Source organism: Terrapene carolina, unplaced genomic scaffold (genome assembly GCF_002925995.2).
Source record: "Terrapene carolina triunguis isolate 2854851 unplaced genomic scaffold, T_m_triunguis-2.0 Scaffold69, whole genome shotgun sequence".
Lineage (NCBI taxonomy): Eukaryota > Metazoa > Chordata > Testudines > Emydidae > Terrapene > Terrapene triunguis.
In genome coordinates this window covers 56688921-56703560 of record NW_020664420.1, presented here as the reverse complement: position 1 = coordinate 56703560, position 14640 = coordinate 56688921, and the positions used below count along the sequence as shown (strand labels likewise).

At 42.6% G+C, this 14640-nt stretch overlaps 1 protein-coding gene across 1 annotated transcript in view; it reads right to left on the bottom strand.

Moving 5' to 3' along the window:
* PAM (peptidylglycine alpha-amidating monooxygenase) overlaps positions 1-14640 on the bottom strand; it is a 229897-nt gene that overhangs the window by 60443 nt on the left and 154814 nt on the right. Inside the window, exon 9 of the mRNA XM_026649269.1 lies at positions 13971-14074. Coding sequence (XP_026505054.1) covers positions 13971-14074 — 104 coding nt within the window. The remainder of the gene's footprint in view (positions 1-13970; positions 14075-14640) is intronic.

Below are 14640 nucleotides of genomic sequence, written 5' to 3'. Positions count from 1 at the left end.
ACCCAGCCTTCTGCCCTGCACCCCCACAGCCCCATCCCTCTGCCCTGAACCCTCCCAAACACTCAGCCTTCTGCCCTGTACACCCCAGCCCTCTGCCCTGAACCCCCCACACCCCAACACACACCCAGCCCTCTGCCCTGAACCCCCTCCCCCAGCCCTCTGCCCTGACCCCTGAAACACGCCCCCCCAGGTCTGGGGTCCCGGCCGCAGGCCCTGATCAGCCCTCTGCCGGCCTAGGTGAACAGAACCCCAGGCTGGCAGCGAGCTGAGCAGGCTGGTGGCGTAAGATCAGCATTTTAATTTAATTTTAAATGATGCTTCTTAAACATTTTGAAAACCTTGTTTACTTTACATACAATAGTTTAGTTATATAATATAGACTTATAGAAAGAGACCTTCTAAAAATGTTAAAATGTACTACCGGCACGCAAAACCTTAAATTAGAGTGAATAAATGAAGACTCGGCACACCACTTCTGAAAGGTTGCCGACTCCTGTTGTAGAGAAAAACATGTTTAGTTGGAGATGTTTTAAACTTTTGTTTACTTCTTAAATGTTGAAATGACAGATACCTTTGTGAAATGCATAGCTGCAAATATGTTAGCTAAATGCAAAGCTCTTAATGTCATTGCTGTGTAAATGGTAAAATGCTTTATGTACCAACATGGAATCTAGTGACCTTGCTAATCTAGAGTAAGAACCATTTACATGTAGTATATTTATAGTGATGGGTAATTAATTATTGGCAGTGCACAAGCTAACCCTCAACCAACTCCAAAAGACAAGAATCATCCTTCCAAAGAAACAACTCTAATTATTTAAGCTGAAGACTTTGTAAGAGGTATTTAATTTAAAAAGACTGCGTTGAGAACTAAATCCTTTTGTAGAAAGGACAGGAGTGTTTGGACTTTTTGAAAACAGAATTTTATTTTCTTTCAAATGCTAATAAAATTGAAACTCTATCTCAAAAAATGGGCCGAATAAAAAGAAAGTTAAAATTAATTTAAAAAGTAATCTGGGTCTTTCTTGCCATAAGAAGAACAAAGGCAATTAAAGAAATGTTGCATATTCATTAAACAGATGGCATACTCAGGAGCTAGAAATGTCACCTAAGCCAAACCAGAAGGCATGAAGCCAACAAAAGAGGGACAGCAAGCAACCGAAGGAGGTATGCTTTCCTAGAATTTCAGGAAAAGAGGAAGAAGGGTCTGAAAACACTTGAGTGAGCACCTCACACACACATCATCTACTACCCTGCTCAAACATAGCACTTCACAAGCAAACTGACACACACACACATGACTCCAGAAGAAACCAACTCAATGAAAACCTCCCAAAGACTTCAACATGGACTGATGAGAGGAAGTTAACAGGGGATTAGTTTTAAACAGGGGTGGTGGAGCCTTCCCAAAAGAAGGGGACCAGGGCCCCTCCGCTCCCACTCCTACCACTCTTCCCCGAGGCCCTGCCCACGGCCAAGTCAGAAGCCAGAGTGGGGCCGGGAAGCCTGGACCCCACTACCTGCCCGGGGTGGGGGGGACCTGAGAACAGCCCCCGGCCCATGTCTCTGCCCTCCTGACTCTGCCCAGGGCAGGTGAAGAGTCTTCAGCTCCCTGGTCTCCCCGAATGGGCTCCAGCAGCTGGCCCAGCTGGGGGGGGGGGGCAGGGCCTCATGGGGAAGAGGAGGGGCAGGGTTGGGGCCTGTGGCAAAAAGTGGACCGGCAGGCCCATCCACTTTCAAAAAGTGGGAGGGCCATGGCCCCGACCCCCGTTCCAGCGTCCCTGGTTTTGTAATGATTTTGCTGGAGTATTAAAATGTTGTTGTAACTTAAAAGACTTTTCTCCTGTTAATCAACAAGTGATTAGACTATATTCTGGAGAGGGATGGGGGAGGGATAGCTCAGTGGTTTGAGCATTGGCTTGCTAAACCCAGCGTTGTGAGTTCAATCCTTGAGGGGGCCACTTAGGGATCTGGGGCAAAAATCAGTACTTGGTCCTGCTAGTGAAGGCAGGGGCCTGGACTTGATGACCTTTCAAGGTCCCTTCCAGTTCTAGGAGATAGGATATCTCCATAACAAAGAAATGGGGGCTAAAAATTGGTAAACAGAGAAACAGTGGGACATAACTGGACTGAAGATTCCTAATATTCATAATTTGCCTGTCTTAGAACAGATCCTTAAATGGCTTATTCTAGGTAACTAATTTTAATATTTTCTTCAATTTCAGTGGATTTAGTTAAGGCTGCTTACTTTCCCCAAATATAAACTGTCTGATTATTTATTAATAAGCAACAGGATCCACTTGCCGCTACACAAACAGTTTTAGGTATCTAATAAGATATTAAAATTGAATTAACTACACTTTGGGGAAATAATATGCTTTGGTCTTAATTTACCAGGAGAAAAGCACCCCCAGAGGTAGTACACTCCCAATGGTGTAATCTCTGTTAAAGCTTTTCGCAGCGAGATATACAGAAGAGATTGTATTGGAAGTCACCAGTTTATCTCTTGTATTATATCATTTGTGGTGCTTTGTTTAATGTTTTTTTTTTCTCCTTTCTAAGGAAACAGCAATTGTTAATAATTGTGATGATTTCACTTGGTCTTGATCATGGCATCCCCAAAGGTGACTAAATAGTGGGAGCCATACCCCTGAGTTGGCAGCAAGACAAACAATTAGTAAGAGCTCGCCTGCCATTTCTGGACCAAGTATTTTTAGTCATTTTTTAAAACAAAATTATTTGGTGGTCCAACAGTTTAGAACTGTCCTTCTCTTTTCATCCCAAAATATTATATCTTAAGCTGCAAGTGGATTCACAGACAGAGCTATGGGCAAGACTGCTCTTCTCCAGAAAACTATGATCTTTATTTTGGATGTGGAGACTGCTACACTGTCTACACTATATCTGTCACTTTAAAATTAGGCTAGTGTGCTGTGTGTCATATGGGCCTACATCTTGACATCAATATTTGCTCTGAAAAAGAAGATTATTTTACCTGTACAGTAACCTTTTTTTCATGTTCTTCAAGTTGTGCAGTCCTTATACATACTCCACAGCTGGTGACTGCATGTCGAGTGCACATATGTCAGAGCACTTTCTAGTTAGCAGTGCCTGTGGGGTTGTGCATGCTCCCTTGTGCACTCAGTGAGGGTATAAAGGGTGGAGTCACCCCTTCAGGTCCTTCACCACTTGGTGAACTCATAGCTTGTGGACTCTGAAATAGTGGGGATCAGTTGTGGAGTGAGTGAGTGTGGTGCATGGATTACACATCTTGAAGAACATCCATTACTGTACAGGGAAGCTCTTTTTCTTCTTCCAGTGATAATCTGTATCATATTCCACAGCTGGTGACACCCAAACAGTCGTTCTTCCTGGATGCAGGTACAACGAGTTCACACCAACAGGGACTGAAGCACGGTCTTGCCAAACCCAGGATTGGCCTTGGTTGCTTGCACTAGTGCAGGGATCGGCAACCTTTGGCACGCGGCCGGCCACGGTAAGCACCCTGGTGGTTCGGGCCGGTTTGATTACCTCCCGCTCCAGGCCAATGGGGGCGGCGGGAAGTGGCGGCCAGCACATCCCTCGGCCCGCGCCGCTTCCCGCAGCCCCGATTGGCTTTGTGAATGTGTGAGCAGATGACCAAGTTGCTGACCTGCAAATGTCCCTTATGGGAAGCCGCTAATGCAGTCTGCGCTCTGGTGGAACGCATTAGTTAGTACTCTGCTAGTGGGAGGTGCCGCTGCCAGGCAAAATCATAAACCAATGCACGGGGCTATCCAGCTAGATACTCTCTGGGTGGACACTGCCTGCCCCCTAACCCTCTCTCCATAAGCAACAAAAAACCTGGTGGATTTCTGAAAGTACCTAGTCCTATCCAAGTAGAATAGCAGGGCCCTTCTCACATCCAATGTATGTAACTACTGCTCCACCCTTTCCGCATGAGGTTTTGGTAAGAATACAGCCATATTAATGGTTTTATTGATGTGGAATTTGAATACCACCTTAAGCAGGAATCTAGGGTGGATATTATTGCACTTATGTATGATAGTGTATGGTGCTCCTGCCATCAAAGCCTGTATCTCTCCTAGTAGCCAGGCCAATGTAACTACCAGGAGAAAGGCAACTTACACACACACACACACCCAGAGAGAGAGAGAGAGAGAGAGAGAGAGAAATGGATATGTTGCCAATGGCTTAAATTAGGCCTCCATGAGAGGACCCAGATTGAGGTCCCACACTGAGACAGAGCACTTAGGTGGCAGAAAGATTCTAGAGATGCCATCCAGGAACTCTTTGCCATTGGGTGTGAAAAGACAGAGAAGTGGTCAATCAGTTGATGTATGGCCAATATGGCTGTGAGATGCACCTGCAAAGAGCTTAAGGAGAATACTACTGTTTCAAATGATAGAGTTACTCCAGTATATGCTAGACACCTGCTTGGTCCAGGGAAATTTTTACCAACTTCTGTTGGTCCAACGAAATATATTACCTCATCCACCTTGTCTCTCATATATCCTGGGACCAAAACAACTACAACAATACTGCAAACAACATATTCAAAGTAAAACACACTGGGACAAAATTTGCTTTTGCTGGGAGAAAACCCTTCTTCCTCTTGTTTTAAGAGGGGGTTTGGAAGTAATGGACCTGGTAAAGAACAAAAGAAGCAGTTCACCCCAGCCGTAATCTATAAAGGGATCTCAGTGGGGAACTGGGGAAGAGAGCCATTTTGCACCAGACCATGATGAGGGAGGCTGCTGTAGCAGGATGGTAGAAAGGGGGTGGAAGATGCTACCTGTCTGCCTGCCCAATGGAACACAGATGATGCCCCAAGAACTCCCAAGGAAAAGGTGAACTAGTGAGGGATATTGTGGTTAGGATGTTTCATCGTTTTGGAAGATCTGTAATCTGTACTTTCAATGATTAAATATAGCAGGGCACTAAGATGTTAGACTGGGCTGTCTGACTATTGTGTGTCCTTGAGAGACAAACTGTAAACCAGAAGTTTCATGTCTCTGGTGTGGAATCATGGGAGAGGGGTTTGTTTAAGTACTGGGGAGTCTAAAGGGTCAGCGGTTTACCCAGAATGGCTAGGCAGCTAGATAGCAAGTTCCTACACTTAGACGGGGGTGCCAGATAGGAGGTCTGTGCCCTGAGTGTAAGCCTAGAGATCTGAAGATTTGGGCAGTGGCTGGACTCCATTCAGATGCCAGGGGCTTGATACATCCCAGGCATCCAGAGCACAGAGGTTTGGATTCTCCTCACAGCATTCTTAGTGGGTGGCCTGGAATTAATGCTTGCTAGGATCTGTGCCAACAAGTTCCTGGTTGATTCCTTCCTGCTATTTATCAGTATCTCCTGCACTGTGCTGGAGCACGAGCTCTCTGACAGCATCAACCAGTGAGTGTCCACACAGTCAGGGGGAGGGAGTGGAGAATTGGATGCAGAAACCCGCCCTCATTCTGAGTCAGAAGATTCAGGGTCACCAGAAGAGAGGCCTGGGGCACTATGGAGAAGTTGCGTAGCACTGAATACCAGGTCTGTCTTGGCATGCTGGGGCCAGGAAGATCACTGTAGCCCTCTCATGCTGGATCTTCTGCAACACCTTTGGGAGCAGCAGGATGGGGGGGGCGGGGGGGGAGGAAGGAAGAAAGTGTAGAAGAGCGCCTTTATCCAGGGGAGGAGGAATGCATCCAACTAGGACACTGAGCCCCTTCCCCCACTTAAGCAATATCTGTGGCAAACAGGTCTTTGTGTGAGGTCCCCCATTTGCAAAAACCAAGAAGAGACCCTCTCAATGAACTGAGCATTCATGATTCCTCATGAAACGTTTGCTCAGATTGTCTGCCACTATGTTGTCTAGCCCTGTCAAATCAACTGCTAACAAACTGATGTCATGCCTCATGATAAACTTCCATAGTTGCACTGCTTCCTGGCAGGGTCATAATGATCTGGTCCCTCCTTGCTTGCTGAGGTAAAATACTGCAGCCATGTTGTCCGACATCATCTAAATGGAATAGCCCTGAATGTCCAGTAGGAATACTCTTCAGACATTGTGCATAGCCCATAGTTCCAGTATGTTTGTGCATGAGGACCTCTCCATCACTGACCACTGGCCCTGGGCCAAAAGGTTGCCATATGTGCCTCCCATCCAATCATGGAAGCAACTTTAAGTATGATCCTGGATGGAGGATCTGGAGAAAATGGGACTCCACTGCAGGAGTTGTGGGGAATATTTCCACCAGTCCAGAGAGTGAAGGACTGATGGTTAGATGTATACTAGCAAATCCAAATGCTGTCTGCATTAAGTTAACAGTATCTATGCCTGCAGCTGACTAAAGTGGAGCCTTGCATATGGTGTGTTGAAGAGGCAGGCTGGCTTGAGGACCATCAGCATGAGGCAGTCTCTTATCTGAGTTTGAGGGTTGGACTGTAGATCAAAGCACAAGTTCTGCAAGGTCCCAAATCTTCTGGGTGCCAGGCAGGCCAAGGCCTTGGTAGCATCCATCACAGTCCCTATGAACACTATCGGTCATATGGGCTTAAAGGTCAATTTCTTTATGTTCACCAGCAGGCCCAGATGTGACAGCATCTCAAATATCTTCACACTGGACTGCACCTGGGGCTCTGAGTGACTTCTGACTGGCCAATTGTCAAATTAGGGAAACACCTGGACACCTATCCTTCTGAATTAGGCCTCCACCACTGCCAGACATTTTGTAAATAATGTGGATGATGTTGAGAGCCGAAATGGCAAAACTTGGCACTGGTAGCGATTGTCTCCTAATGCAAACCTCAGGAAGCACATGTGGGCTTAGTGAATTGTGCTGTGGACACATGAATCCTGAAGGTTGAGGGCAGCATACCAGTCCTTCTGATCTGGGGACAAGATGCTGGATGCCATGGATACCATCCAGAACCCGAGTCTTTTGATGTAGGTGTTCAGGCCCCAGGATAGCTCAAAGACCTCACTTTTGTGGGGGGGGGGATGAGGAAATATCTTGAGCAAAATCCTTTTCTCCTTTGCTGCGAGATGACCTTCTATGGCACTGAGAGATAAGAGGGACTGAACCGCCTGGTGTAAAATGCCCTTAGTGGCTGGGGTGTAGACCGCCAAGAACCTGAGTGTGGCCCTAGAGTCTTTAAGTGACCTCATGGCCTCATCCATCTTGTTGTAAAACAAGGAGCAACTTTCAAAGGTCCCTGATTGCAGTGTGTAGCTCCCTTGGAATTCCCCAGGATGAGAGCCACAATGAATGCAGCAGCCATTGCCCAGGAGGCTGCATCTGTGGCACCTAAAGCCGTCTGAAGGTCAATTTTAGTGTCCAGCTGTCCCTCTGACACCAAAGCCTGGAATTTGCTTCTGTGTTCTCTAAAGTTGCCATTAGCCATAGAAGATGTTATGATCTTACAGTGCAGCCAATGCCTACTCCGGCACCAGGGCTTCAGCTGGAAAGGACAAGGCGGTGTTGTCCAGACTGGCTGCTGCTGCCGTGCCCCTCATCCTGGGCATGCAGAGATGATTGGGGCTCCTTCAGGTGAGGAGATGCCAACCTACACCTGGAATACACTGGAGAGGCCAAACCCATGGCAAACTGAGGTTCTCCTGGAGCCCACATATGCCACTGGAGGCCACAGAGGCTGGTACCAGCTGTCATAATACTGGTATAGATTGATACTGGGATCATAATGCTTTAGAGGCTGGGCTCCCTTCCCTGGTGTGAACACGTGGATTTGGCTGTGAATAAATATGGGCTGAGGATGACAGGTAGCACTCCGAGAGTGGGAGAGTCCTCCCTGGCATTGGCAGCACCAATGGTATCAGTCCCAAGGGGCAGAGAGATCTTCCTGCAGGCAACACCAGACCCAGAAAACTGGACTGTGGAATTGACATATGGTGCTTGCATTTCTGAAGGGGCCAGGAGACTTCCCCATGTGCATGGCGGGAGGCTCTATTTTTGAAGAGGTATCCTGTACCTAACCCCAATAAGCCTTGGAAATTAAGGTAATGTTTCTGCAATTGCCCTGTCACCATGTGGAGTCAATTTCATAATCAGGGGCCCAAAATTAACTTTGAATCTGGTCTGTCAGACCCCGCATGGACAGATCTTTGGCACGTGCAACAAGACCCATCTATTTTCACAGGCAGTTGGGGAAGGGGCAGATTGAGGGATGTCCTGAGGAAACTGGGGAGGTTTAAATTCATAAAGGAAGATGATGTGCAGGAGTTAATATGATGGGGGTATGTCTTATTCCTCTGGTTGTGTGTATTTCAAATTCTTTAAAAAGTTCCTTGAGCTATGGGCAGGCACTTTTGTGTCTACATTTGAATAAATATTGAGTAAGGAGTCAATAGAAAAGGAATAGGAAAACTTGTTTCTTTGATAAAATATAAGTTTCTCTGCCACATGTAATAGAAGTCTACATAATAGTAGTTACCTTTATATACAGATTATTTATACATCCAAGCGGGGTGCATACTTGGATTTTTTTTGTCAAATTCAGCACTCATTATTAACCGTTAAGATAAAGAATCATGGAATAAGATTACAAATTAAGGTGCAAGGTAAAGAATATTTTCCATGCTTTCATATTAGGTCATCTCCAGACCAGATCTTTTCTTTATATATTTCAACATAAACATTAAAAAACAAGACCAAGAAATTTGCACTTTGCAGAGGAATGGGTGGTACAACATTTAAAGGGGAAAAAGCCACTAGATTCTATGGGTTTAGATTAATAATTTAAGTGGGCCAAAAGATGACAAATTCAGTTTTATTTACTCAGATATAAAGTAAATAATACAGGAGGAAGGAACCGAACTGAAAAAATGTGTGATAAACAGGACAATAATCCAGCACATTGATTAGGAAAGAGAGTTTAGAGGTTATTGTAGAAAAATCATTAAAACCATCATTCTGTTGCACAGCAGCAGTTAAAAAAATCGAAGAAGATACTAGCAATGTATTAGCAGAGGAACAGAATAATAAATCAGAGTTTATACCGAACAAGAAATTTGTTAGATGCCAGATGGAATATCGTACACAGCCATGAACAGTGTAGAGAGACAAGATGGGTGAAGTAATATCTTTTATTGGACTAACTTCTGTTGGTGAAAGAGACAAACTTCTTAATTACACAGAGCTCTTCTTCAGGTCTGGGAAAACGTATTAAGAGTGTCACAGCTAAATGCAAGATTGAACAGACAGTTTGGCATAAGTAGTTAGCACATATTCTAAGGGACTATTCATGATAAAGTATAAAGTATATACCTCACCCACCTTATCTAATATCCTGAAACTGACACGGCTACAACAACATTGCATGAACAGTCTAGCACAACTAAGTCTTTATTGACTTTAAAGAGGTGAAGTATAACAGAATAGTATGACCATATCTGAAGAATCTTTTATGAGTAAAGTTTAATGCAGCTGGATAAGAGAGGACCCAATGAAAGTTTTCACTGATATGAAAGCGGCTGAACGCATATCAACAAGAAATTTTTACACAGTTGAAAGATTCAAGACCTAGGGAACAAAATCTGAATTTTAGAGAGAAAATTGCTATTGAATTATTTTTTAAAAGTGTGTATGAATTTTTATATATATTTTATAGGAGGCATGGGAAGCAATGATTATAGTTAAAGTTATCTGACACTTTCCATTTTAAGCTTTCAATTGCTTATAATTTTGCCAAACTTTAACTGTAGCATGCCTCAGGCTGAATTATTTTGGAAAAATTCAGCTAAAAGAGGTCAACAGTTTCTGCGAACGCTCTCCCTGTTGGTGCTCAGGCAGCAAGGAAAAGAAGAATGTAGTCTGACTAGAATGCAGAGGATTGAGGAGTTGGGTCTGGAGAGGTGGCAGGGAGAGATATTGGGATTGGGACAAGGAGATGAGACTGAGACAAGGACAGATTAGAGGAAACCGGGGTCTAACTAGTGAAGCACCCAGCCCTCAGAACACAGGACTCATGAGTCAACATGCTTTGCCATTGGCAAAGAGCTTTGAAACCCACTGTGTTTCAAATGTGTACCCACATCTCCCTCTAGTTGCTAGCCCACATAGAGGATGACAGCCTACTACTGCTATTGGTTACTCTATTAACTCAGGTGGGAGAGGTCTGTGCTATGTATCTAAGGCCTGGTATCGGCCTGGGACAAGATAACAGAGCACCTTAGTAAAGAATTAAAGGAGGGGAATTAATGCAGATCAAATGGGGAATCATCATCAAACAGTTGTGTTTTGTTGGCCTGGCCGTACGCTATTTAACATTTTTATTAATGACCTGAAATAAAATAATCATTAAAAATTTGCAGATGTCACAAACACTGGAGCAGAGGTAAATAATGAAGAGAACAGGGCACTGATACAGAGCGATCTTGATTGCTTAGTAAACTGGACACAAGCAAACAATACGCATTTTAATATGGCTAACTGTAAATGTAAACATCTAGGACCAAAAAATATTGGCCATGCTTGTATGATGGGGGACTTGATTCTGGGAAGCGGTGACTGTGAAAAAGATTTGGGGGGTTGGGTGGATAATCAGCTGAACATGAACTCCCAGTGTCAAACTGTAGCCAAAGGAGCTAGTGCGATCCTGGGATGCATAAACAAGAGAATCTTGAGTAGGAGTAGAGAGGTTATTTTACCTCAATATTTGGCACTAGTGCTACCGCTGCTGGAATATTGTATCAAGTTCTGGTGCCCACAGTTCATGAAGGATGTTGATAAATTGAAGAGGTTCAAAGAAGAGCCATGAGAATTATTAAAACATTAGAAAACCTGCCTCTAGAGATACGTCTACATGGCAAGCCCCACAGCAGTGACTCTCAGAGCCTGGGTCTAAAGACTTGGGTTCATGCTACCGCACTAAAAATAGCTGTGTAGACATTCAGACTTGGGGCGAAGCTCAGGCTCTGAAACCCAACCACCTCACTTGGCTCCCCTTCATGGAGATCAAATATTTAACAATGGGCTCTTTTACTAACAGAGAAAGTTATAACGTGATCCATTGGGTGGACGTTTGAAGCTAGACAATTCAGACTGAGACTAAGTCATACATTTAAAAAACAGAATAATTAACCATTGGATTCTCCATCACTGAATTTTAAAATCAAGATAGGATGTTTTTCTAAATAAATATGCGGAAGGAATTATTTTGGGCAAGTTCTATGGCCTGTGTTATAACAGGAGGTCAGACTAGATGATCACAATGGTCCCTTCTGGCCTTGGAATCTCTGAATCTTTAAAAAGGTTCTAACTCTGCTGATGAGCCAATACGGTTCCATGTGATGGAATTTCTGTTTTTTCAGCTAGCTTTTTTAACAACTTAGTGAAACAGTTACAACAAGAATGTTAAGATGACAAAGTCAAGCCTCAAAAGTCAGGAAATTGGCCATGCAACTTTATTTCGGCACCCTGGTACATAACAATTATGATACAGTCTTTAATTACTTGATCACATATTATTTGCACTGCCTAACATTTGAGTATTTGACTGTGCAACTGTAACATTCTTTTAACATAGGCTTTTGTATGACAGAGGAAAAATAAGTTAATGGTAAAAGCAACTGAAGCCAGAGGAGAAACAGTAAATGAGCTAGCTCAAGCGGCATTCGGGTTATCTGACAAATACAGTCCAGTGTGGATAGAACAAAATTTGATTAAACCAAGATAAAATTGTTTCTTTTAGGAATCAATGCAAATTTAGAATTATTATCCTTTGCACAAAGAAACACAATTAAACAAAACAAGATGAACCTTTTAGGCCTTGACTAGACAATTCACTGTGCATGGGGACAGGGAAATTGCAGAATCAGGGCCTTGTTTTCAAAGATTTTTAACAAGGACTGCTCAGCGGTACCTCACACAGAAGTTGTGGGCTTGATGCAGGAATTGCTGCATGAGGTTCTATGGCTTGTGTTATGCAGTAGGTCAGATTAGATGATCATAATGATCTCTTTTGGCCTTAAAAGAATCTATAAACATTATATAGCTAAATCAACCATTGGTATTTACTGACAAATATGAACTGCAATTATTTTCGATACATATTCCTTGTTAAATTATTTTTAAAGCTCAGTAGAGGAACAATAGAAATAAAGATACTGCTCCTTATCCATTTTCCAGGAAATAATATGTGTGGCTCAAAGACTTGTTATTAAAATAGTCAAGGGGACTATTTTCAGTTTCACAACATTTTCATTTGTTTTTAAGTAAGATATGTAATCCATGCATTCTTTATAGTTGTTTAATTGTGTTAGTAGTAACTTCCCAGATATCCAGTGTAATACTCAGCAATGTTAATTGTGGATTTAATTGTGTGATTGTCATCTAGGATTTTTAATACTTGGTGGTAATTTCTTCTTACCACTGTATCTTTGTATTCTTCCACAAAATGTTTCTGCCTTCTGTGTAACTGCTTAATGTGCATGTTTTTTTGCTCCAGTTTAGTGGATGTCAAGTACAAACCACATAATGAATTTTTAAGTTTTTTTTTATATTAAACATTTAGCATTAGTGTCAGGGCACATCTGTTCCCAATATTTATTTCTAGCTTTTATGTGCAAGAACTATTCAAACATTCTCTTGAACTGAATAATGTTTCGATTTACTGGTTTAAATTTTCATATGCGGTAATAATGGATTTGTAAATTTCTACAGTATGGCTATAATATCTGGTTGGACAGATATATACTGAGAGAGAGGTAATTCCAATGCCCAAACTAAAGGAATTAGCAGAAATTAGCATGAGATACATATTACTCTTAATCGTTGAAAGGATATTAGCACATACAAAAAAAATCTTCCCTAGACAAGATATCCTCTTACCATTAAAAACTATATTATTGTTCAATATAGTCTTAAGATTATTCTATAGTGGGGTACAGTTTATCCATTGTGGAAGTTTTACATTTCTTTTTTAAACAACGTTTCAGTTTGTATCTTACATTTGGACATATTTATATTAATTTTGTGAGCTTTATAAAAAACAGTTTTCAAACATATTCCCTCTCATTTCTCCTTCAGTTGCTGTTACCCACACAAGTACTTTAACTAAAGAAATATGACTATCAAGTGCTGAACACCAAAATCTGTGCTGAAGTCAAGGGACTTGAGGGTGCTCAGCACATTGCAGGATTAGCCCCTTAAACAGCTGCAGTATCTAACTCCAGAAGTGGAAGACTCAACCTCTACATATCTCTTTTCCTATTATATCTCACAGGGTGAAGCAAGAATTAACGTTTTAAAAAATGGATCCTCACGTGAGAGGCTAATGTGTCTATTTTAAAAATAAAAATATATACCTAGTAAAATGGACAATTTAGAGCCCTGGCATTATCTCCTGCTGAATAGCACCATTGAAAAGTAATAAATAATAAATCATTCAGAAGAAAATTTGAGTTTTATTGTTGTCTGGCAGCTTGTATATGAAAGAAAAACTCTTTTATCCAACAATACTATTTTTCCTTTTTGGTACTCAAGATTTCAAAATGTAACCCAAAATAATAAACTTAGGTAATAATTACTCCTGGAAGAAAATATAAGAAAATCTGTAAGGTGTAGTTAAACATGTGCTATGTTGGTCTTAAATTATCTTGAGCCATCAATGCCATCAAATGACAGACAATACTTGTAACTTGGAGTTTCTGAAAAAATACTCCTGTGAAATAGTCCTTTTAGATATACTTCTAAATCAGGTATTTGGCTGAATGGGTTAATTTGAGCAATGTGGTTAGAAGGGGGATTATTAGCCAAAGTACAGGCAATTAGGTAGGCCAGAATGGCCTTTTCCTGACCATGTTTATATTCCTAACAGTCTGGGGAGCAAGCCAAACAATTCCAACAGAATGAAGAAGTTTGTTAGGATACCTTTGAGGGGATCAAAAACATGAATGCATGTTCTACACAACCAGTACAATGGTAAAAGTGATTTTTTGAAAAAAGCAGATATAAAAAACATACCCTATGTGTGTCTCCGTCGTTCTACCTTCACCAGTGAAAACACACCTAGCTGCTAAAGTATCACCAAAACTAATGTCTACAGGGTGTTCCACAGGATAGAAGGCCTGAAAGAGAATCCAAGGAAAATGGTATATTAGAATTAGTGAACACTCTCAATAGGTGACTTCCTCTGTATTCTTATTTTATCTGTGAATCATTTGCTAATATAAATAATTTCATTCTCTATATTAAAATATATGCACACAAAAATAATATGAATCTGAAATTAAAATGCTTTAAAGGTGATCCACAGAACAATTAACATAATTCTATGATAACTAATCAGACTCAGTGAAAGAAATGAACAGAACATAAAACCCCAACAAAACTAAAACTACTTTAAGTGCCACACCTCTCTCTCGGTGGATCTCACTACATGTGTCTTAGCACCAGGGCCGGCTCTAGCTTTTTTGCTGCCCCAAGCAGCAAAAAAAAGCGCAGCCACCGAGCCCGCCACAGCCGAGCGGCCCCGCCCCCCCCCCCCCCGGGCGCTGGAGAACCCCCCCCCAGAGCGCTGCCCCCCCGCGCCGCCCCCCCGCCGCGCGCCAGAGCCCACCCCTCCCCCGCGCCGAGCGCCGCCGGAACCCCCCCCAGCCGAGCGCCGAGCCCCGCGCCGCCCCCCCGCCGAGCG